The sequence below is a fragment of the Cynocephalus volans genome, chromosome 1, assembly GCF_027409185.1.
Source record: "Cynocephalus volans isolate mCynVol1 chromosome 1, mCynVol1.pri, whole genome shotgun sequence".
NCBI classification, from domain to species: Eukaryota; Metazoa; Chordata; class Mammalia; order Dermoptera; family Cynocephalidae; genus Cynocephalus; species Cynocephalus volans.
The window spans coordinates 270,560,726-270,583,621 of NC_084460.1; the positions used below are offsets into that span (position 1 = coordinate 270,560,726).

At 39.4% G+C, this 22,896-nt stretch overlaps 1 protein-coding gene across 4 annotated transcripts in view; it reads left to right on the plus strand.

The window, feature by feature from the left end:
- The window catches only part of PARD3B (par-3 family cell polarity regulator beta), a 990,710-nt gene that overhangs the window by 923,098 nt on the left and 44,716 nt on the right, over positions 1-22,896 (plus strand). For 3 of the 4 annotated variants that reach the window (XM_063091525.1, XM_063091519.1, XM_063091512.1), the window contains one exon: positions 15,785-15,864. In XM_063091525.1, the coding sequence (XP_062947595.1) occupies positions 15,785-15,864 (80 nt within the window). Of the gene's footprint in view, positions 1-15,784; positions 15,865-21,429; positions 21,469-22,896 lie in introns of those variants that run through there. The other variant, XM_063091533.1, reaches the window with a different exon arrangement.

The window sequence follows — 22,896 nt, forward strand, 5'->3', positions numbered from 1 at the left end:
TTAAATATGTCACGTCATTTCTGCCACTTGTCCTGTATATATAACTACAGAAAAGAGGCTCTTTTACTTGTACAAGACAAAGTAAGAGTCCTCTCCCTCTCCCTCCCACCCTCGATTCTGTCTCTTGTTTCTTCCCTCGCTCTCTTTCTTGTAGAACAGTATCACTAAAGAAGCTTCTGTGAGCACAGTATCTTAGCCAGGGCTGGTCAGAGGCTCATGGACATGACTTCTACAGGGCAGGGAAGAAATTCTCTCTAAGCGTTTTTCTTACCAAAAGAACAGTCAGGTTCAATGTAACTGCAGCAACAGTAGTAAGAACTAAGATTTACTGAACGTATATATAGACTTCCTGTGTATATGTGCTATGTGGTTTACATGCATCCTACTGTGTAATCCTCACAACAATCATCTGAGGAAGGTATTATTATTAATCCTATTTTACAAGTGAGAAAAATGAGGCTCAAAAGTGAATTTGCTCAGGGCTGGCCAGTTAGCTCAATTAGTTAGAGCATGGTGCTAATAACCAAAGTCTAGGGTTCAGTTCCCATACTGGCCAGTTGCCAAAAAAAGAAAAAGAGTGAACTTGCTCAAGGTCACACAGTAAGTGGTGGAGCCAGAATTCAAACCCAGACAGTCTGTTCTGAAGCAGGTTCTCCTAGCCACACTGAGTGCAGGCCACTCGGTATTCAATCAGAAACTCTTTGTGCACTTTCCAGTTAGAATTAACTAACGCAGGAGTCAGACACACATTGGGAATGATGGTGTTCTTTACGACCGGCTACCTACCCTCCTTGCCGTGCCTCTGTCTTTGAGCAAAATAATCTTACTGGGAATTTACATCACCTGCCTTTCTCCTAGTCAGGGTAGTGGTATGGATCAAGTCAGATGATATATGAGAACATACTTAGATCATTGCAAAATCCTGTATGAATATAGTATCTGACAAGCCATTCATTCTATATGTAAGAACTAGACAGCACATTTTAAAAATAGGACAGGTATTTTGAAAACTAGTATCCATCAAGCACCATCAAGCCCATGGTCAAGTGCCCATTAGTGTCCAAGCACTAAAGCCTGCCCTTGCTGACCATTTGGTCCTCCCCCCAAGTGCTTGCCAGGCTTCTCACAAAGTGGCAGTATGACTTTCACATTGATGATCAGCTATTTTTTAACAGTGGCTATTAAAAACCACACCCAAATATTGTTTCTGTATTATTTCCTCAGTAACTTAGGTACCTGGTTCTCAAGCTTTAATCAGATCACTGAACAAACTCTCCAAACCCAAACCCCACCCCTTCCCCAGGTCATTGCATGGAGCAAATGTTTCCTGCTCAAGTGGCACCGTCAGGTCTTGGACTTCACAGAGCAGGCCAAGTACACTGGATGTGACTCAGGTGAAGTGTTTTCAAAGCCATCTTAGGCAAAGAAGAATGAGGCTTTGATGTAGCCTTTTAGTACTTCGAAAGCAGCTCGGGAATAGGGAAAAGACTCTCAGCAGTGGTCTCCTTATACCCAAATTTTCCTCATTTTAGTGTCACTGTTCTGCTTATACAGGAAGTTCAGGAGAGGGTTCCTAGAAGTCCGATTAGCCACAAACTCCGCGTCCCCCTCTGTGGCACATGACTACTGCTGCACCATCAGGTTCCATCCATTTCTTGGCTCTTATGAGAAACTTGAGCTGATTTTTGTTGTCGTTGTTGTTGCTGTTGCTCAATATATTTGCATAATTTTATATCTTGAACCAAGTTCTTGATTTTGCAACAGCAAAATAAAAAAGTGTGAATTGACAGATTTGAGGTTATAATTTGCAGTTGGTCTATCACTTCCTCTTACCAAAGCTTCAGCTTAAAGTATTATACTTTATCATTATTTCACAGAACCTGAGCTTATATTTACATCTGCTCATCTTTTGTTTTTGCTTTTTAAAAATACTCTTTTCACATTTATTTTTTGTACATAAATTTTCCAACACACTCATTTTATGTACTTTTCTGTACTTGGTATGAATTCGTATGGTTCAGTGCTCTTGAAATCAAAGCACCAAAGTCTAATTGACATAATAACAGTCAACACAATGAGCCCTTTGGACAGTTTTTGGAGATTGAAAACAATGACACAGCAGATGTAACACAGGGTTATATTAATCTCTAACCATCTCCCTTTCACCCATTGTCATTAATTTGATTAAAAGGTGTATAGAAGCCACAGTGGTTTTTGCAGGACGCAGAAATTATTGCAGAAACTTCCCCTATTAATGGAAATTATTAGAGGATGGAAATGGTACTCAAGCAGCAAGAATGACATTAATTATGTGAAAAGCAGTCATATCTGGCAGTTGGCAAGCAGGCCTTATTCTTCAACAATCTTCCATGGGTTTGTGTCCAGCCAGCATTAGAAATCTAAAAGCATCTGATTTTGGCAAAGTGTTCATAGCACTAGGACTTCCAGCATCTAGATAAAAGATAATTTGGAAGGAAATTATGTTGGTGAAATTGAAGAATTCAGTAATGAGTTCTGTGTAGATAAATCAATGCCCAATTAAATGATTATATCAAATCTAACCTTAAATGTTGACTTAAAATAATCACATTTTAAGGACTTTGAAAATAAGATGCTATATGTACACCTAATCAGAAGAGCAAAGTCTGTTTTTACTCAGCCTGGTGGAAGAATGGACTGTTCTGATTGATCCAAGAATTTGATTAATGGAGAGAATCTTAAGACAGGAATTACCTGTACTCTAAGATTTAGAACGAACTGCAATAGCTTTGTTTTTATAATTCCCATTGTCTTTTCCAACTTTTCTCTGTTCCTCAGGATTTTTTTTTTTTCTCTTTTCCTGTCTACACCCCTTTCCCCAGGCTCTCTTCTCTGTTTATCAGTGTTTTAATGCTCTCACCACCTTCTATAGAATCTGTCTTTCTCATCCACTTCTTTTCCACCTGTTTTTGTCCCTTCACAGCAATGAATACAAACAGACAAAGTGACATTCATTTGCTTCATTCATTCATTCAGTCAGCATTTACCGAACCCCTGCCATGTTTACGGCACTAACCCGACCATGGGAAGAGCTACAAAGACTAAAGAAATATTGTCACAAAATACACTTCAGGATCCATAAAATTCCTAATGGGATCAAATCATCAAGCATGTACGAGTATGAGTGGGGCAAAATAAAGCTGGAAAGTTAGGCTGTTGTAGGTTGCTAAAGGCCTTAAAAACCAGACTAAGAGGTTCAACATTCATTGCTAGTTAATAGAAAACTATTGAATAGTTTGTGTGCATATGTGTGTGTGTGTATATATATTTGGTTTGGTTTTTCAAACCAGGTTTTGACACAAGAACATCAGTTTTCCAGATGTTGTCTGTTTAGTTATACCTGTCTCCTCATCGTGTCTTCATTCATCTTCCTAGAACTTGAATTCAGCTGATAAAGTATTCAGTCACAAAATAATCTGCTTCATATAAATTTGGGGAAAATGCCTGTTTGACTCCAGCATTAGTAATGAAATATATCTGATAACTTCATGAATAACATAGGTGCCACATATTGAGGTAGCTGCTCAGATCAACAGTTATGTCCAGCATGTCCAGTTCATTCTGTTGGATAATGTTCTCCTTCTAGTCTGCTATCATTCTGAGCTTGTAAGAGTCTTCCCTCACTCTAAGCAGTTACATAATTTAGATCCAAGTATAAATCTAAGTTGTAAGAGTATTTATAGCTTTTTTTTTATTTTTAAGGGATATGAAAAATCAAGGCTATGTAAACAAAAGAAAAGGGGAAGACTTAATAAAGCATAACCATAGGACAGATGTCATGGGGGAAAACTCCCTTAAAAACATTTGAGTAATATGTTTTCTGCTACTTGACAGGTTTGGTTCAAAATCTAGCTGGCCATTGTGGAATCTGATTAATTCTTTATGTTAACTTCCACTGAGTAGATATTTGAGACTTCTATTTCATTGACTCAATAAATATTAATGAACAAGGTGATATGCCAGGCCTTGAGAAGGCAGTGGTACAAAAAGGAGGCATCGTCCGAATGTTCATGAAACTTACAGTCTGGGTTCTTGTAAACCAAGTCTATGTCCTGACACCGTGTATGAATAACTGAAAAAACTGTACATAAACCAGGCTGTTTTCTTTTTTTATAAAACACAGCTCTTTATTAGAAGTTACTTTTGCTATACCAAAAAATTAACACATATACATATATCAATGCCTCCGAGCTATATCAAATAAATATTGCTAGGCAATTGGAGTTCAGTAATATAACTTTGATGACCATGAAGAAATTCAGAATGCTTGCAGACAGTTACAATTTCACATATCCCATCTCCTTGTCACCATAGTTCATGTGAACTTTCAGGTCTTATGTCTCAGTTCTTCATTTAGGAAATAGAGCAATAGTAACTATGATGACCACTGCCAACAGATGGGAAGCACTGTCAGTGGGAGGAGGGGTGTTGCTTTGGCGTCAGACAGACCTCAGTTCAAATCCTGGCTGTGCCATTCTATGACCCTTAGGCAAGTCACTTAAGTATCTCTGAACTCTTGTTCCCTCACGTGTAAAATGAGGCAGAGGTGGAAATCGTAGCATTGAGTGTAACTCACAACCCTGATTGTGAAGAGTGCTTTCTTTCTAGTAAATGGAAGTGACCAGAACTCTCCCACTGACTGAAACAGAAAAAAGAAACATTCTGAAAAGGTGAAAATTTTACATACACAAGGGTACTTCAGAAAGTTCATGGAAAAATAGAATTAAAAGTTAATGTGAATCTTTCTATGAACTTTTTGAAGACCCCTTGTCTTGACCTGTTTAGTTACTGTGTTCTTTTACTAATCTGTTTGTTTGTTTGTTTGTTTATGGGTGACTGGCCTTTGATGTTGATGTTACCAATACCACACTCCCCCAAATGAGCTAACTGGCCAGCTTCTTTAGTCTTATTAGATGAAAATATTTTAAAAATATGCTGGAGAGTTTAGTCAATGAATATCCTTTATAGGGCTTATCAGCTAAAAGAGATAGTATGAACTTATATGTGAATTATATATAAATAATGTGAAAGAACTACTATATCATTTAAGATATGGACATATTTTGAGTCAACTTGCCTTTGGGATGAGTAAAAGAATACTGTCACAGAGTACAATAAAATAAAACAGTAAGGAATAAATAACTCACATAATACATCCAAGGAAAAATTAGAAACCAAATTCAGAAAGTTCTGGTGACTAGTATCTAGTGATTGATGTCACTAAGACTCCACCAAATTCCTGTTTACATTGCTCCTGGAGAATATAGAAGAGGTGACAGACAGATTTCTTAGGCATTGCTTTTCCTAATACCTTTTTTTCTCTTTTCATCAGATCTTTGTCTTTTTTCAAATATGAGTTTACATTTTAGCTAGTGTTGCAATATCTCTATTTGTAGGTAGACAGATGGGGGAAAGGAAATGAGGAATGGTGTCTAGATCTTTAATTAATGTCATAGAGCCAGAGTTTGCTCTTCAAGCTTATTGGCAAGGCACATACGCACACATGCACATACACACACATACACACATGCACACACACAAAGTGCATCTCATAGATGAAGCCAAATTTGTAAGATTGTATCCACAATCATAGTTTCTATGGTAACTGTATCTTAGGCCCAGACACAAACAGACCTGGCAGGAAATGTCTGATTTTATTTTCTGCAAAGACAATCATAACAAAGATAGTTCAGGTTATTAAGACGCTGTGGTCCAGTGTACATAAAGCTAGTACTTGGATGTTGCTATCATAAGATTCCATGATTAAATCTCAATAAATACTTTATAATTTCACAATGTTGCAGATTACTTTGCTATGTTTGTCATTCAGCTATAAAATATTTATGTACCTACATACAGTTACTCTGTTAATGAAGTATAAGCAGTCAGTGTAAATGTGGAAACTAATACACAAGATAACTTTTATAAATGTGCTCAAGTGAGAAGAGACTTCAAGGATTTCCATTTTAACCCTGACTTTTTACAAGGGAGAAAAATGTAGGCACAGAATGGTTAGAAGAGTTATTTTTAAAATATTTTATTTGCTGTATTTTCTAAACTAACAGATATTCTAAGCTAGTCTATAAGTTGAATACCCAGTTATTTGACAAAATTACTGAAATCGAATTAGAGAAAGCAAACACTTCAGAAAAAATGGTTTGAATGAGTGTGTGTTCTTTTGCTCCTCTGGATAGCATATTTGCAAATGCATAGCTCAGATTTAAACTTCACATTGCCAAAGAGAAATAATTAAACAACCTACTCTGATTAATTTCTTTTTGTTCAAATAGAGCATTGTCCTTAGTTTCCCTCCAGACACGTAGCATTTTAGCATAATGCCTTAAGATTAGAAGATGCTTAAGGCCAAGTTTACAACTTTTTAGAAGTTTTTATTGTGTTGATTCCTTTAAACATCTTTCAGCCAAACCTATAACTAGGTAAGAGCAGTGGAATTAAAAGAAGGCTTTTGGAAATGTGGAACACAGTTGAAAAATATCTGTCATGATACCAACTTGAAATGAAAGGCACACTTCCTAAAATGGCATCTAAATTTTTATACTTTGCATCTTATGATGTGTCTGGCAGCATGAAAGTCATTTTTTTGTAATGGATCTGAGTAGGACATATTTGTAAATGAGGATGTTAAATATAGGTGAAAAAGCCATGCTGTAACTTTGCAGGCCCTTTTCATCACAGCAGCTTTTAAATTTTCTTGGGAAAATTGGCTTACAGTACATAAATTACAACATTGATAAAAATGTCTCCTAGCCTATAGAAGCTGGAAAACATGTTAATTTTGAATTGTTTCCACTTTTTATCATCACACATTTGCAGAAAAATCTTATGTGATTCCTTCTTTTATTTTTAATGAATTGTTTAAAAATGTTTGAAAGGGCATTATATCTTCCCCTCTGCCATTAATCTGCAAATGGGGGAAATAGGGGAGTTAAATGGACTCTTTAAGATATTGCTTTATGAAACTGCTGATTTTTAGCAATGCCGGGCTAGAAATACATACTAACTTAAGGAACCCTGAATGTAAGCAGCAAGCTCCTTCCTTTCATAGAGAAAAGACTATTAGCTTTATTTTAACAAGGCTTTCAACACCCCTGCTGGCAGCAGGTATTGAATGAATGAAATTGGGAGAACTCTCCTGGACTAAAAGCATCTTAATTCAATGTCCCTCCCAAACACCTCCTGATAGGTTTGTCATAGGTTGTCGTAATCTAGCCAAAGAGGGTCACCACGGGCAAGGCACACCAAGGTATGAGCTCTTTAAGTTGTTTTGAATAAGCTCTCTGAGTTTTACTTTCCTGAGCTGTGTCAATAATAGTAAGATAAATATGTCCAAAATCCAGGTGTAAGTTCTAATGTTATGTAAAAGACTAGGTTTCTGTTATGGCTTAAGTCAAATTTGTTTCTATCAGGCATATATTTAGGTCATTACATTAAAAAAAAAATCCCTTCATGATACCAAGCAAGATAAAGGGCTTTAAAAAAAATTAATTGGATTGAAGCTGCTGACCTTATTTTTTTGTGATGAGGGAAATTACCTAATAAGGAGTTCTTCAAGCAGGAACATTTTTGAGTCTCGTTGAGGACATAGCAAAATGAGAAATGAGCTTATAAATGCCTGTGCCTGTTTTCTCTCCCCTCACTCCCTCCTCAAGTGGCCTGACTTCCTAAGGACTTAATAAGGACTTAACTACAACTTCTTAGGATTAGCTTCTCTTTGGCAACCTTTTATCTCTAATTTTCTAACCGCCATTTACAGCTATTTGCAGGAATATTCATACCCAGAACACTAATCTATATCACCACCATTTCTTCCCCCACCAAAGGAATTTATTTTTTAATTGACATGTGTTGATTGTAGATATTTATGGAGTACAGAGGTATATTGCAATACATGTATACAATGTGTGATGAGCAAATCAGGGTAATTAGCATATTTATCACTGCAAAAAATGTATCATTTCTTTATGATGAGAGCATTTGAGCTCCTCTGTTCTAGCCACTAGAGAATATATAATAAATTATTTCTAATTATAGATGCCTAGCACTACTGTACACCACTAGAACTTATTTTTCCTATCTAGCTGTTATTTTTGTGTCCATTAACCAATCTCTCCCTATCTCTCCTCCTCCCTCCTCTTTCCAGCCTCTAGTAGCCATAATTCTACTCTCTACTTCTAAAAGTTCTACTTATTTTTTTTTAGTTCCCACATATGAATGAGAACATGTGATATTTATCTCTCTGTGCCTGACTTATTTCACTTAACATACTGTCTTCAAGGCTCATCCATGCTGCTTCAAATGACAGGATTTGATTCTTTTTCATGGCTGAGTAGTATTCCATTGTGTATATATACCATATTTTCTTTATCCATTCATCTGTAGATTGACACCTAGGTTGATTCCATATCTTGGCTATTGTGAATAGTTCTTCAATAAGCATGGGGGTACAGATATCTCTTCAGTATTCTCATTTCCCTTCCCTTGAATAAATACATAGTAGTGATATTGCTATTTTTAGTTTTTGAGGAGCCTCCATACTGTTTTCCATAATGGCTAATTTACATTTCTGCCAACAGTGTATAAGAGTTCTCTTTTCTCTGCATCCTTGCCAGCATTTGTTATTTTGTCTTTTTGATTATAGCCATTCTAACCAGGGTGAGATGATATCTCATTCTTGTTTTGATTTGCATTTCCCAAATAATTAGTGATATCGAGCATTTTTTCATATACCTGTTGGCCATTTGTATGTCTTCTTTTGAGAAATATCTATTCAGATCATTTGTCCATTTTTTAAATTGGATTGTTTGGTTTTTGGTTTTTTGCTGTTAAGTTCTTTATATGATCTGGATATTAATCCCATGTCAGGTGAATAGTTTGCAAATATTTTCTCCCATTCCGCAGGTTGACTCTTTACTGTGTTGATTGTTTCTTTTCAGTTTGAAATAATCACATGTGTCTAATTTGGCTTTTGTTGCCTGTGCTTTAGAAGTCTTCCCCATAAAATTTTTGCCATGAACAATGTCTTAGAGTGTGTCTCCTATGTTTTCTTCAGGTAGTTTTATAGTTTCAGGTCTTACACTTAAGTCGTAAATCCATTTTGAGTTGATTTTTGTATATGATGAGAGATAGGGATCTAGTTTCTAGTTTCGTTCTTCTGCAGGTGGATATCCAGTTTTCCCAGCACCATATATTGAAGATGCTGTCCTTAACTCAGTTTATGTTCTTGTATTGAGATCTTAAAAATTGATACAATTATAGAAGTAGATTAGATAAATTATGATTTATCCATATAATGGGATTTTACATAGCAATTAAAATGCATGTTTTTGAAATATATCTAATAGCACAAGAAAATGCCAATAATAAAGAGAAAATACCAATATTTATATACCAATAAAATAGTATATATTTATAAATGTTAACTGATATCATCTTTGGGTGGTTTTCCACAATAATAATTTAGGGAGAAAAAACATTCTTAAATAATGGAATACAAATTTATTCCCATCATTTCCATTAAATAACCATGTGTCCCTGAGGAAGAGGACTTTTTCTCATCTCTATGTCTTAGAGTACTTAGCATGTTACTCTACTTAGGAGACACTAACAATTGTTTATTTACTTGAAAATATCAATTTCATTTTGTGAGCATGGTAGCATAAGGGAGTATACCAGTGATTATTTATTAGAAAACTATAGAATCTGTATTTCCCCATCATTCCACTGAAATCACCCTCAGTAAAGCACCAATCACCATCTTATTGCCAACTCAAACATGTACTTTTTCAGACCTTATATTGGTCACTGTTGAGTTGCAGAGAACAATATCCACTCTAGCTAATTTAAGCAGGAACAAATTTATTGCCCCATAGCAATGGGCATGCAGAATCATTAGGAAGGTTAAAGAAAGAAATCCTTGGATAAGCTTTCAGGAATGATTTTCCAAGCCACACTACAGAACTGAGCTACCAAGGGAGCTGCTGCTACTCTATACAGGAAGCTTTAGGCTCCAGACCACACAATGCCTATATCAGGAGCCACCATGATTAGGAAGGTACCACAATCAGGAAGTCACCTCTACCACCACTAACTCCAAAACCAGCTATAAAATCTACACTCCACCCCAGAAACGAGCAATTCCACATCTGCTAAAGCTGTCACAATAAAACCAAGCATACCTTTAGTCATTCTTGCCAGAATAAACAGCAGAAGTGTATCCAGTGCCTCAATACCATTTCTTGAATGTTATGGCCTAACTTAAATCACAGCCACTACATAGGCTATAAGTGAGCTCTGGGAAGGGTAGTTTTTAGCTTTCAAGGCTCCTAGCTCAGGGTGACACTCTACAAGAAGGGAAGATTGGGTAAAGTGTGCCAACACACCATATGCACCAGTCCCTCATCTTACTGAGGCTCTTGACTACTTTAGACACTGTTGACCACTCCCTCCTTCATGGAATTCTTTTCTCTTGATTTGTGACAATGATCTCTCTTGCTACTCTTCTGGACCAACTACTTTTTCTCAGACTTCCTGCTGGGTTCTACTTGTGTTCCTAAGAATATTATTGCTATTCTTCTCTCTTCTCTCTCTTCTCATTGCATGTCTTTTCTTCTACTTTGTCTCTCTGGACTTTTGTGGGCATTCTTTCCAAGGTTTCAAGTACCATCTATATGCCGAATGTTTCTTAATTTAATATCTCTAGTCCAGACTTCTCTTCTAAGTTACAAACCTTTATACTCAACTGTCTATCAAAGATCCCAGCTCAAGCTCAATATGTCTAAGTATTTCCTCCTCACCCTCCTACTCCTGAATCTGTACTTCCTGTATTCCCATCTTGATGACTGTTCCAAAACCCACCTAGCTGCTAAGCTCACAAGCCTGGGTATTATTCTAAACACATCCTTCCCTTTAGTCATATTCAATCCTATTGATCCTACCTCCTTAACATCCTTATGTCACTCTCTTGTCTTCATCCTTTGGAAAATCCCCAAGTTTAGGCTCTTATCATCTCTGGCTCAGACCATCACTGGAACCTTCACACTACTGCAAAAATAATCTTAAAAACTACAAAACTCCTGTAAGATGACATATGAGAAATTCTAGATGACCTAGGGTTTAGAGATAACTTTTTAATTATAACACCAAAGGCATGATCTATGAAAAAAAAAAATTAAGAAGCTGGAATTCATTAAAATTTAGAATATCTGCTATGTGAAAGACACTGTCAAGAGAATGAAAAGAGAAGCCACAAACTGGGAGAAAATGTTTACAAAAAATGTGTCTGATAAAGGATTATTATCCTAAATATGTAAAGAACTCTTAAAACTCAACAATAAGAAAATAAACAACCAGACTTAAAAAGGGGCCAAAGACCTGAAAAGACATCTCACCAAAGATATACAGATGGCAAATAGCATATGAAAAGACGTTCCACATCATATGTTATCAGGGAAATGCAAATTAAAACAACAATGAGATACCACTACACACCTATTAGAATGGCCACAGTTGGGAGCACTGACACCGCCAGATGCTGGTGAGGTAGTGGAGCAACGAGATCTCTCATTCATTGCTCATGGGAATTCAAAATGGTGCAGCCACTTTGGAAGACAGTTTGGCAGTTTCTTGCAAAATTAAAGATAGTCTTACCATATGCTCCAGCAATCATACTCCTTGATATTTACCCAAAGGAGTTGAAAACTTATGTCCACACAAAAACCTGCACACAGATGTTTATAGCAGTTTTATTCATAATTGCCAAAACTTGGGAGCAACCAAGATGTGTTTTAGTAGATGACTGGATAAATAAATGGGGGTACATCCAGACAATGGAATATTGTTCTGTGCTAAAAAGAAATGAACTATCAGGCTATGAAAAGACATGGAGGAAACTTAAGTGCATTTCATGAAGTAAAATAAGCCAATCTGAAAAGGCTACATACTGTATGTTTCCAACTATATCACATTCTGGAAGTTACACAATGAGGACAGTGAAAAGATGAGTGTTTGCTGGGAGTTGTGGGGAGGGAAGGATGAACAGGCAGAGCACAGAGGATTTTAGGGCACTGAAAATACTCTATGCAAGTATGATGCTGTAATGGATGCAAGTCATTATACATTTATTCAAACCCCTAAAACATACAATACCAGGAGAGAACCCTACTGTAAACTATGGACGTTGAGTGATCATGGTGTGTCAATGTAGGTTCATCTATTGCAACAAGTGTACCACTCTGGTGGGGGATGTTAATAATAAGGAGACTACTCATGTCTGGGGACAGGGGTATGTGGGAAATCTCTGTACCTTCATCTCAATTTTGTTGTGAACCTAAAACTACTCTAAAAGAATAGTCTATTTAAAAAATTGTGGTAGTGGTAGTAATAGTCATAGCCATAGCAGTAGCACCAGTAGTACTGTTGCTAATTAATAATATTCTTTTCTTCATACCCTCTGTTTCTGCCTTACCAAAACCTTGACATTCCATGAAAACACAATATTTTTGTGTGTGTGTGTGCCTCCACGTTGTTTCACTTTTGTTCTCTCTACTTAGAAGGCCAGTTATTCCTAACCAGCCCCCCACCCATGTCCCCCAGAAAAACTCTTCCACATTCATATTCAAATTTTAGCTGAAGCATCAGCACCTGTACGAAACTGTCTTCAGCTGTCCCAGGTGGACTTCGGTATCTGTTCCTGCAGACTCCCACTGCCTCCTTCCTCCGACTTCCACTCTAGCAGTGACCTCAATGTACCATAATTGTTTGCAGTCTTTCTCCTGGAGAACAGGGGTTGGATCTCTTCCCTACTTTGAATAAAGTGCCTAACCTGACATGGGGATACAGTAGGTGCTCAGTAATCACTAGCTGAATGATGCATTAATGATCTTGCAATGTTAATAGAGAAGCACATAAATATATACAGAATTGGTGAAGAACAGAATAACTTTTGATGTAAAAGCATGTTGCCCACCTTTTAAAGCCTGGCCTGAGTTCTGCTACTTCCATGAAGTTTTCCCTAGTACCTCCAGACCTCACCTGTGCTACTGCTGTAATATCTTGCATAGCGTTTTGTCGTACATCATTCTGTATCATTCCTTACTTCATTTCTAATGCTTCTTTTCCCAAAAAGACAGAAAGTTCCTTAAGGATAAGGATCATCTTACATTTCACCAGAACAGCAACAGGCATAGGGGCTGCCTCCCCAAGACACCAGGATATTGGCTGCCATCATCAGGCCAGGCCAGTTCTTGATAACAGTGCTCAAAGTATTAACTTGGAGCTTTATGACTACAAGAAAAGGACTTGTAAATGTCTGGAGCCACGCTAGGGATACATAAGCATAGTGTTTTTCCAACAACCACAATTAATTATCTTCCATGTAGTTCTGGTATTCCATGAAATCTTTCTCTATAAGAAACAGTTTAAAATAAAGAAAACTAACCTTTGGCTGGAGTGACTGAGGACAATACATCTGTCCTTCACTTCCTTCTCTTTTCTATTTATTTATCCCGTCTCTCTGTCACCATCCTTGCCTCTGATCTTTGGTTGAAAGGCTTTTATCCTAATGCAGAGAATTCTCGATCTGTCTATAGTTGCTTCAAAGTCCACGCGTACAGGTAGCTCACTTTATCTTTACGTAGGTAGCTCACTGGACTCTTACCCTGTCAAATAACTCCAGCTACTCCTTTTCCGTGTATTGCTGAAATATAAACAGGTTTCCCAGGGCATACTCTAAAGGGCCTCCTGCAATAATTAGACACCAAGAATAGTCTTTCTTATTCTAAGCGTGTGTGTATACTTGCCTTGCAACATCCACAACCACCCCCAACAACACACGCATACACGCACACACCCAGCACAAGCTGGGATGGTCACTTTATAGACAGCTGGGACTTCGGGTAGGAAAAGAATAACTTCGAGGTTGTTGAATACTACCTAGAAAAATTTCCCCTGCTGACTTGACACTGTTACTTCCTGTGTTTACTAGCAAACTCTCCTCCTCCCCACCCAGTTATAAGAGTCCGGGTTTTCTATTATTTCCCTTTCCCATGTCTATTGGGTGAGGGCCACCTTGGCACAAAAGCAAGCACATGAGTGGCTCATGGTATCACATGTGTGAATGTGAACAGGTGAGGAATTGATCAGTCAAAAAGCACTTTTAAATACCTGCTATGCATTCATCCCATTTTTAGTTGGTATGGTAGATACAGAAGGATGAGATATAAGATCTTTACATTGAACAAACCAACACACTTTATTGAGAACCTACTGGAACCAGTCACTGCCCTTCAGGGTCTCAGAGGCTGATGTTTAAATCTCCAAAAGAGGTGAACACAGGAAGTGCATCAGAAGGAAAAAAACCAATAAAGAATATCACTAGAAAGAAAATAGTTAACCACTTCTCTGTGGTCGTCTGTAAGGAAGGGAACTAAGTGATATTCAGTGTGGTCAGGGAGGGCTTCCTGGACACTACGGAGTAAATGGTTGCTATCAACTCCTATTAGTTAAGAAAGGTTTCTTGGAAAATGTGCTTTTTAAAAATAGGGTTCTTCATTGTGGAAAACAGTATGGGGGATCCTTCTCAAAATAGGTCTCCCTTATGATTCAGCTATCCATCTACAAGGTATATACCCAAAGGAAATGAAATCAATATATTAAAAAGACACCTGAACTCCCATGTTCATCACAGCACTATTCTCAATAGCCAAGAGATGGAATCAATCTAAGTACCCATCAATGGATGAATGTATAAACAAGAAGTGTGGCATATATACAGAATCAAATACTACTCAGCTATAAAAAGAAATGATCTTCTATCATTTACAGTAACATGGATGGAACTGAAAACCATCATGTCGAGTGAAGGAAGTCAGGCACAGAAAGACAAATACTGCATGATCTCACTCATATGTAGAACCAAAAAAAAAAAAATGGTTCTCATAGAAGTAGAGAGTAAAATAATGGTCACCAGAAGCTGGGAGGGAAGGAGGTGGGGGGTGGGGAGGAGAAGTGGTGGACTAACGGGTACAAAACTGTGCTGTCTACCCTAAATGAATCATTGTGCAGTATATGCATGTATTGAAACAACACACTGTACCCCGTAAATATGCACAAGTAAATGTTAAAATAAAAGAAAAGGAGACAGATAAACGTAGGGTTCTTATCATAGCCAAGAGAAGCCTGTGATGGCATAATGACTAAATATAATATGGTATCCTGGATTGGATTCTGAGGACAGAAAAAGACATTAGGTAAACCTCTGAATAAACTACAGACTTTAGTTAATAATATGGATCAGTATTGATCCATTAATTGTAAGAAATGTACCGTATCAGTGTAAGATGGTAGTAATAGGGAAACTGGGTTCAGGGTATATGGGAACTGTCTTTACTAGCTGCTCAATTCTTTTGTAAAACTGTTCTAAAAACTGAAGTCTATTTTAAAATGAAGAAGAAAATGATCTTTCAGCTTACAAAATATCCCTGGCATGGGGACAGGAAGGAGTCAGTTTGTCAATGACCTTTTTTTGAAAGAAGTGACTTGTTGTTAAATGCCATGTTTGTGGCTCGATCATCAGTTCCTGTAGTGATGCTGAGCTCTTGCTTGCTTTTCCTGGGTTGATTTTTGGCAGGCCGCTGCAGATTTGTGCACTGATTATCATTTTGAGATGCATTGTCAGTAACCAGGGTGTATAATGGATCTTCATCTCTAATTACTCTTCTCTCCACAGGTGTCTGGAAAGGGTCCAGAGGGGAGTTCACACACCCTCCGCTTGGATGGGATGGAGAGACAGTACGCATCTTTACCCAGGTAGACCACTGAGGGGCCTCCCCTAACTAGCTAACCTGCAAACGAAGTCTTTAGAGCAGTCTATGTGAAATAAAAATCTGGCTTTGAAATAGGGAATATGTTAAAATTTTACCTTACTGCTTTCTTCTACAGCCCTAGTGCCATTTTCACAACTGTGCTAATAATTGAAGCACTTGTGGGTTACTTTTTAAAGGGAAAATACAGTATATCACTGCAATTGAACATGTCAGCAAGAATATCAGATACGGAATGGAAATCCTAAGCCATTGCTATAAAAATGGTATTGAACATCCTGCACCAAGCTTAGAGACAATAAAACAGTAAATCCTTTGTCCTATGAGTTGCCCACAAGGAAGGGCAGGCCAGCCTTAAGCTTGGAGTTCCATGTGGGTGTTAAAAAACAGGGGAGAATGTGAAGCTGGGAAGTCGCTCCTGGCTTGAATTGGAATCTGACTGTTCTCAAGGCAATAAGCAAATATTGCTGAGAGGCACAGACCCAGAGGGGGAAGGAAACAACCGCGTGGGAAAAGTTCACTTGGTGATTCCGCCTAACATGATCCACTTATGCTGTAACTAGACGCCCCTAAAAATGAGATACAATTCTCAGACATTTGTGCTGTTATCTGCAAGATGAACGGTAATTTTAGTCTGCTATCAGTAGCCCATGACAAAGAGAAAACCTTTCCAGGATTACATACAGTCCAACTACTATGGGAGTTAAATGGGTTGAGAGTGTGAGAATTAGCGAGTACAAAAAAGAAACAAAGAAAGGTTGACACCAGCCAGACAACCAAAACAGAGTATCACCTTTTCAAGGGGTAAAGGGAGGACCCCAAGTAGAGCTTCTTTGTCATCAAAGCTGAGCTGTCAAAGTGCTAACTCAGAGATGGAGTTACTGTTTAGAGTTGCGCGGGGGCTATACTTCTGTGTGTGAATTTACAAAAATAACATTCAGAACATTACAACAGGCATAGCCTAAATGATCATCTGCTCTTATAAATAGTAGGTTGATTTTCAAAAGTAGTAAAATCTCAAATCTAGCAGAGAACTAATTTTTAGCACATTAGCACTCTATGATTAGGCAGCATACCCAAAATACAATATTTTAAACACTTCTATACAACTGTATTATATTTATCTCCCTGTTTTCTTTTTTCATATGTTGTCTCATAGTTGCTTTTTCTTTTTCTCATCCGTGATTTTTTTCCTCTCCCTATTTTTCTCTGGCCTAGTATATTGTTTTCATTTTAAAAATGGAAGTAGTCTCCAAAATTTATTTTAAATATAAGATTTCTGGCTTTCACTGTTGAAGTGTATGGAAATTGTGGTTAAGGCAGATTGAAAGTATATGTTCTTATGGGGGGGCGGGGAGAACTGGAAACAGTTCAATGTCTTCCTGGCCAACTTGCATTCCGAGTGTAGAAATGGATTTGTTTGGTACAAATCAAAAGCACAGAAATAATGCTAGAACTTCGTGTTTCACTCATTCATTCATTCCCCACATAGCTAGTGATCATCTTCTGTGTATCAGGCCCTGAGAGTATGGAGACTGGAGATGTAGTCCCAGTTCATCCTCAAGACTCTCTCATTTAGTAAAGGAGGCAGGCAAATCGACCTTTTATGATAGTGCAACAAATGCTCACATCAGTAACATGAAGTCCTCGAATTTCTACCTCCTGTTTATTTTTGCGAATAAGTCCTGAAATGCTTGATCATGGCTGACTCTAAACGAAAGTCTATTTTAGGATTAAACACTGCAGAGGGAGTTTTCTGACAAAGGCAATACATTTATGCTGTTTGTTGCTCTGGAGCTGTCATCACAGTGTATGAATTGACAAAATCCTGCCAGCCCCCAGAAAATAAACCATAGCTGAAAGGGAAGCATCTTAGACTGAAAATAATTTTGGCAAAAAGTCCACTCACACACACACACTCAATGGTAGGAGTGATTCGTTGCACGTGCAAACAGACCTCGGTAGCTACCTGGCAACCAGCAGTTGCCGTGATGGAGAATAAATAGGGCTCAGACAAATGCAGTGACATCCCTGGCACAAGTTTTTAAACAGGGAGCTCAAACTTGAGTTCCCGTCTCAGTGTCTAAAAAGGAGAGGCAAAGCTTCCTCATAGGCAGAGCATCCCAACCCATGGTAGGGGGTGATTCATGTTTATCCAACGAGATGCAGAGTGCAGGGATGAGGGGACACACTGCTAGCTTCTGAGATGGTACACAGACTCAGCTCTGAGTACCAGTGACATTCACCCTTGTTTTCTTGTCTCCCACCCCCCGAGATTTTATTGTCCACTTAATTGAATCACTCCAGCTCTGCTGCTCTCTCCATTGGCCAGCAGAGTGAGATAAGCATGTCTCTGTAGGCACCGGATCCATCTTTGTCACAGAGGCAGGGAGCTTTAAAATATTTATGGAGTTAAATTTTTAATTAAAAGTAGGAAAAATTCTATCTATAGGAAGTCGGTGGCCAACCTTAAGGGGATTTAATATGCTACCGACTGATTTGGTTCCTATGTTGTTTGCAGAGAGCATCACAGGAGCTTTTAAAATAAACTCAATAATGTTGCCAAATTTAGAGCCATTGACACAGAGAGAAAATGCCATGCAGTGCATAGAGTAGGTGAGGAGCCCTGGTCAAGGGGCTCCCTCCTATGCTTTCATGGAACTCTGTCATCTTTAAAGTAGGCCCATTCAGTCTGCTGCCAGGCTAAATGACATTTCACAAAATAAAGCCAGAGCCTTGGCCAGCACAGGAAAAAGACAATTCCTAACACTAGGTAGTTATGAGTTGCCCAAGGCTAAGGGCTAAGCGATGTTAAGTGTTATTGTTTAACAATGTTAAATTTTCTGCCTCCAAAGAAAAAGTGACTTTATTTCTTTTCTCCTGAGGGTGCTGTTTTGGAAAGCAGAGTGTGGTTGTAATACAACCTCATTAGTAAACACCAGGTCTTTACCATGGCCAATGTTTTACCAGCCTGTAGCCCCCAGTTTTCTTAGGGGGTAAACAGAATGAAATCAGCATTTCCTTATTCTTGCCTGACGCAAGTTATTATTCGCCCTAGGTTAGTAGGGAAGTGGCTGTTTCCTAGGCCGCTATGATGTGCAAACATTAATGTATGCCTTTTTGCAAAGGGCTTCTCTTTCACTCCAGCCCCTTTCACAGCCAGCCCCTTTCACAGCCAGCCCCTTTCAATCCTCCCAGGCCCCGTTCTGATTTTATAGGCCTCCTCACAGTCAGTCCCTTCAGCAACGAACTCTCTGCTCTCGCATCTCCAGCCTCCTTCATCACCTGGCCCATCCTTGCCCCATGGGACCCTACAACCCCCTTGTCTGCAGAGAACTCAGTGCATCAGCACATGATGTCACTCTTCCAGGCTTGTAACCAAGTGCGGAAGCCTAAGGAGAGGGCAAAAAGGCGCTTCATCTCTTCTGTGGTTCTACATACTTGGGCAGCAAAAGGTTGCTGAAGAAACTCATAAAACTGCATTCATCAGTTCCACTACAAAATTCACATTATGCAGCACCAGCTGGGCCCCTGCTGCTGGCCAGCAGTTCTTTTAGTCATGTTGTCGATTCCCCTGACTATCCCACAGTGGCCGTTCCAACCCTTTTCCACTCCTGTTAAGTTCTGGGAAGATGACTAAGCTCCCCAAGCCCTGTCTCTGGAAATGACCTCACTTCCTTTCCTTTACGACCTAGAGGCATTCCACATTAGCCCCTCAGCTTCTGCTCTCTGCAATCCGGTCCAGACTCCTGTGTCCTCTCTAGCACACATTTCCCACGGGGACACAATGAGGGCCTGGCCTTGGAGCAAGGCCACAATTATAGCCTGAGCTCTGTCCTTATCACCTGTGTACCCTTGGGCAAGGATCTAATTGCTCCAGGTTCTGTTTTCTGATCTGCAAATTGGGGATGATATTAGGGCCTCCATATAGTGCTGGTAGGAGTATTAAATATAATAATATAAGCAAAACCTTCAGTAAACAGCCTGACATATTTGAAAGATCTTTTTTTCTTGTTAGCTCATTTTTATTTTGTCTGTGGGGAAGAAGTGTTACTGTCTGTAATGAGGCAAACCTGCACACCAGAGCTCATTCTCACTGGCTTCTTGGAGACCTGGTGCCACCAACTCCCCTTCTCCTGGCTGCATCTCTAAGCCCCCGGCAGTTGCCTTCCTCTCCCTGCCCGCTGTCAGCAATGCACAGGCTCAGCTGCATAATTTGCCCTGTGGAGAAGGGGAGAGCCAACACCTGCATGGAGAGAAGCTGGGGTGTGAGCTGAAGCCAAAGGATTAGCCGATTCCAGGGAAGGACCAGCAGTCCAGATAGTTGAGAACAAGAGGACATGGCCACTAATGTGACCAGAGTGAGACTCTGTGCTGATGCACATGCCAGGAGACAGAGTCCTTATAGATATAAGATGCTGTCTTGGGTTTAGGCATGAGGCTGGGCCCCTGTCCAGCAAGACTTGGGTACGGGCCTAGTCTTGCCCCAGTGGTGGAGGCCACACCCAGTGTGAGTTAACCAGGAAGGCTGAGCACGATGCTCCAGCTCCCAGGGTAGACAGGGTGTGGTAGTTGCTGTAGAGATGCTGCTAAGATACTCCAGTTGGCCTAGGATGGAGCAGTGCTGAACACACAGCTGCCAGGACTCACAGATGAGCAGGTGGCAGGACCACTCCATGAACCTGACTCTCACCCATCAGAGGAAAACAAAGACCTTCCCTCAGTCCTCCTTCTTCCTCCAATATCCACATTTCCTACTTGAGGAAAAAGTGGCCTGTACCTGTTGGCTCTATTTCCATACAACCCACTCACACTGCAGCCTCTTGCCACACCTCTAATACTTCCACTCAGTTCTGCTTCCGGCCCTTTCCTTTGTGCAGACTCTCTCCGAGCAGTCTCCTACATTCCCATGGATTCAGTTCTCGTCACTGTGATGATGATTCCGAAAGTACCTGGCTCACTTCCTACCTCACTCTTGTTGTAACCCCAGTTACAACCTCCAAGACACCTCAAATCCCCATGCCAAACCCCAAGCCATCCTTCTTTGGCTCTTCTTCCTTTTAACTTCTGTCACAGACACAGAAACCACCCTGAATGAGGTTATGATTCTTCACTGCTTCTTACCACCCCCACTGGATTATAAATTCCTCGAAAAGAAGGACTTTATTTTATACCTATCATTTTTTACACTCATCACCAGAGCCTAACATAGGACTATGTATATAGTAGGTTCTTAATACATTCATTAATTCTTAATACAGATAAGAATATATTTGTTATCATACAAGAAGTTATGGGAAAGAAATCCTCCCAAGTGTTCTTAACAGTTTGTTTGGGGGGCACTATTTTCCAGTATAAGTAATGATTTTTCCATGGGTATGTATGTCTCTTTTGCCTGGAATCAGTAGAAGTCCAGACTTCTGAATAGTTAACCCTTATTGAGCACTTAGTATGTGCCAAGCACGGTTCTAATACCTTTGCATCTACTGACTTGATGCTCCCAGCAACCCTATGACTCAGTATCAACCTTATTATTATCCCCATCTTATAGGCAAAGGCACAGGCATGGAGAGATTAAGTAAAATTGCCCAGTTCAACAGCTGCAAAATGGCAGAGCTGAGATTCGAACACAAGCAGTCTGGTTGCAAGTCTCTTAACCGTTGCAGCTAAGGTTGTCCAGCTCAGAGTCAGAGCCTTACTCTGCGATTATCACACTCACTAAACTGTAAGTGCCTTTGAGGACAGGGACTGGGTCTCTTATTCATCTTCGTGTATGACACAGAACATTACTAATATACAGGTTAAGTAATGCCTTTCAACCGTCTCTGTAATGCTGTCATAAAATCAATTCTCCCATTCCCTCAGGTTTTTCATTTGAAATATGAACAGTTTAATGCGTAATTGCAGATGAACATTAAGCAATGTACTTTGCCTACCAAAAAGAGAATCCTGTTTTGTTAAAACACTCCTGAGAGACAAAAAAGCGGTGTCTGCACATTGGTATTTTAGTCCTTTAAGATTAAGAATAATATCTACCCAGAAGAAAAAAGATTATAATAAATTTTCTGGTGGAGGGCTGCACGAGCACTCCCATGGAGAGAAAGACTCCCTTTCCTGAGACTCATGAGGAATGAAGTCCTGCACAGGCCTTATTGGGCTTTCAGCCCTGATGTTGCCCTCACCCATACAACCTAAGTTTCTTGGGAGAAAAAACAAAAACAAAAAAACAATGTCTCTCGGAACATCTCCAGCCGCTTTCAAGTTCACCTCATAATGAGAAGCAACATACTAGAGCTGTTTTCGGATAGAAAGAGCAATATTAGAAGGAGCAAACAGCTTATGCTTGCTTCCTAGGAACCCAAAATAAACTCGCTTTCTGTGTGTTCCCAGTGTTTTCATATTGGGCACGTTTATGTTCAGATCAGAACACACGTTAGAACATACTCCGCTTTAACGTTTCAGCTGGTTCATTTTGTTGGTTTCAGCTTTCTCGTCTACATGTGCTTTCACCCATCCTCGGGAAGACTCCAATCACAAGTGCACAGCTAACTTTGACACTTGCAGCATGCACACTGTCTACTACATTATGTTGTCCCCAGAAGCAGCTTGTCTGGGCATCCTCTGTGTCCTTTTCTGTCATTTACCTCACTGCTTATAGATGCTCTTCTCAGATTTCTCTTGTCCCCTTCTCCGGTGAACCTCTGCTCTGCTCCCTGTTATTGAATTTTCCTTTGCTGACCTTGCATTATTTTGTAGCACTTGCTAAGCAGATGGCAGTGACATTCAAGTTCAGCAAAGATTTCCAGCAATGCCAAAGTGCTGGTCTTTTGCTGGAGCGAATCTAGACAGTAATTAAATGAGTTCAGTGAAAACTTGAGCAATCAGAAGGTTAGGTGTATATGTGTGTGAGTGTGTTTCTGGGTGGGGGCAGGGGCTGTAGAAGTTGGCAGAGTCTCCGTGGTCAGCGTGTCAAATAAGATGCTTCAGGAGAATATCACTGCTCCCTGCAATGATGGCG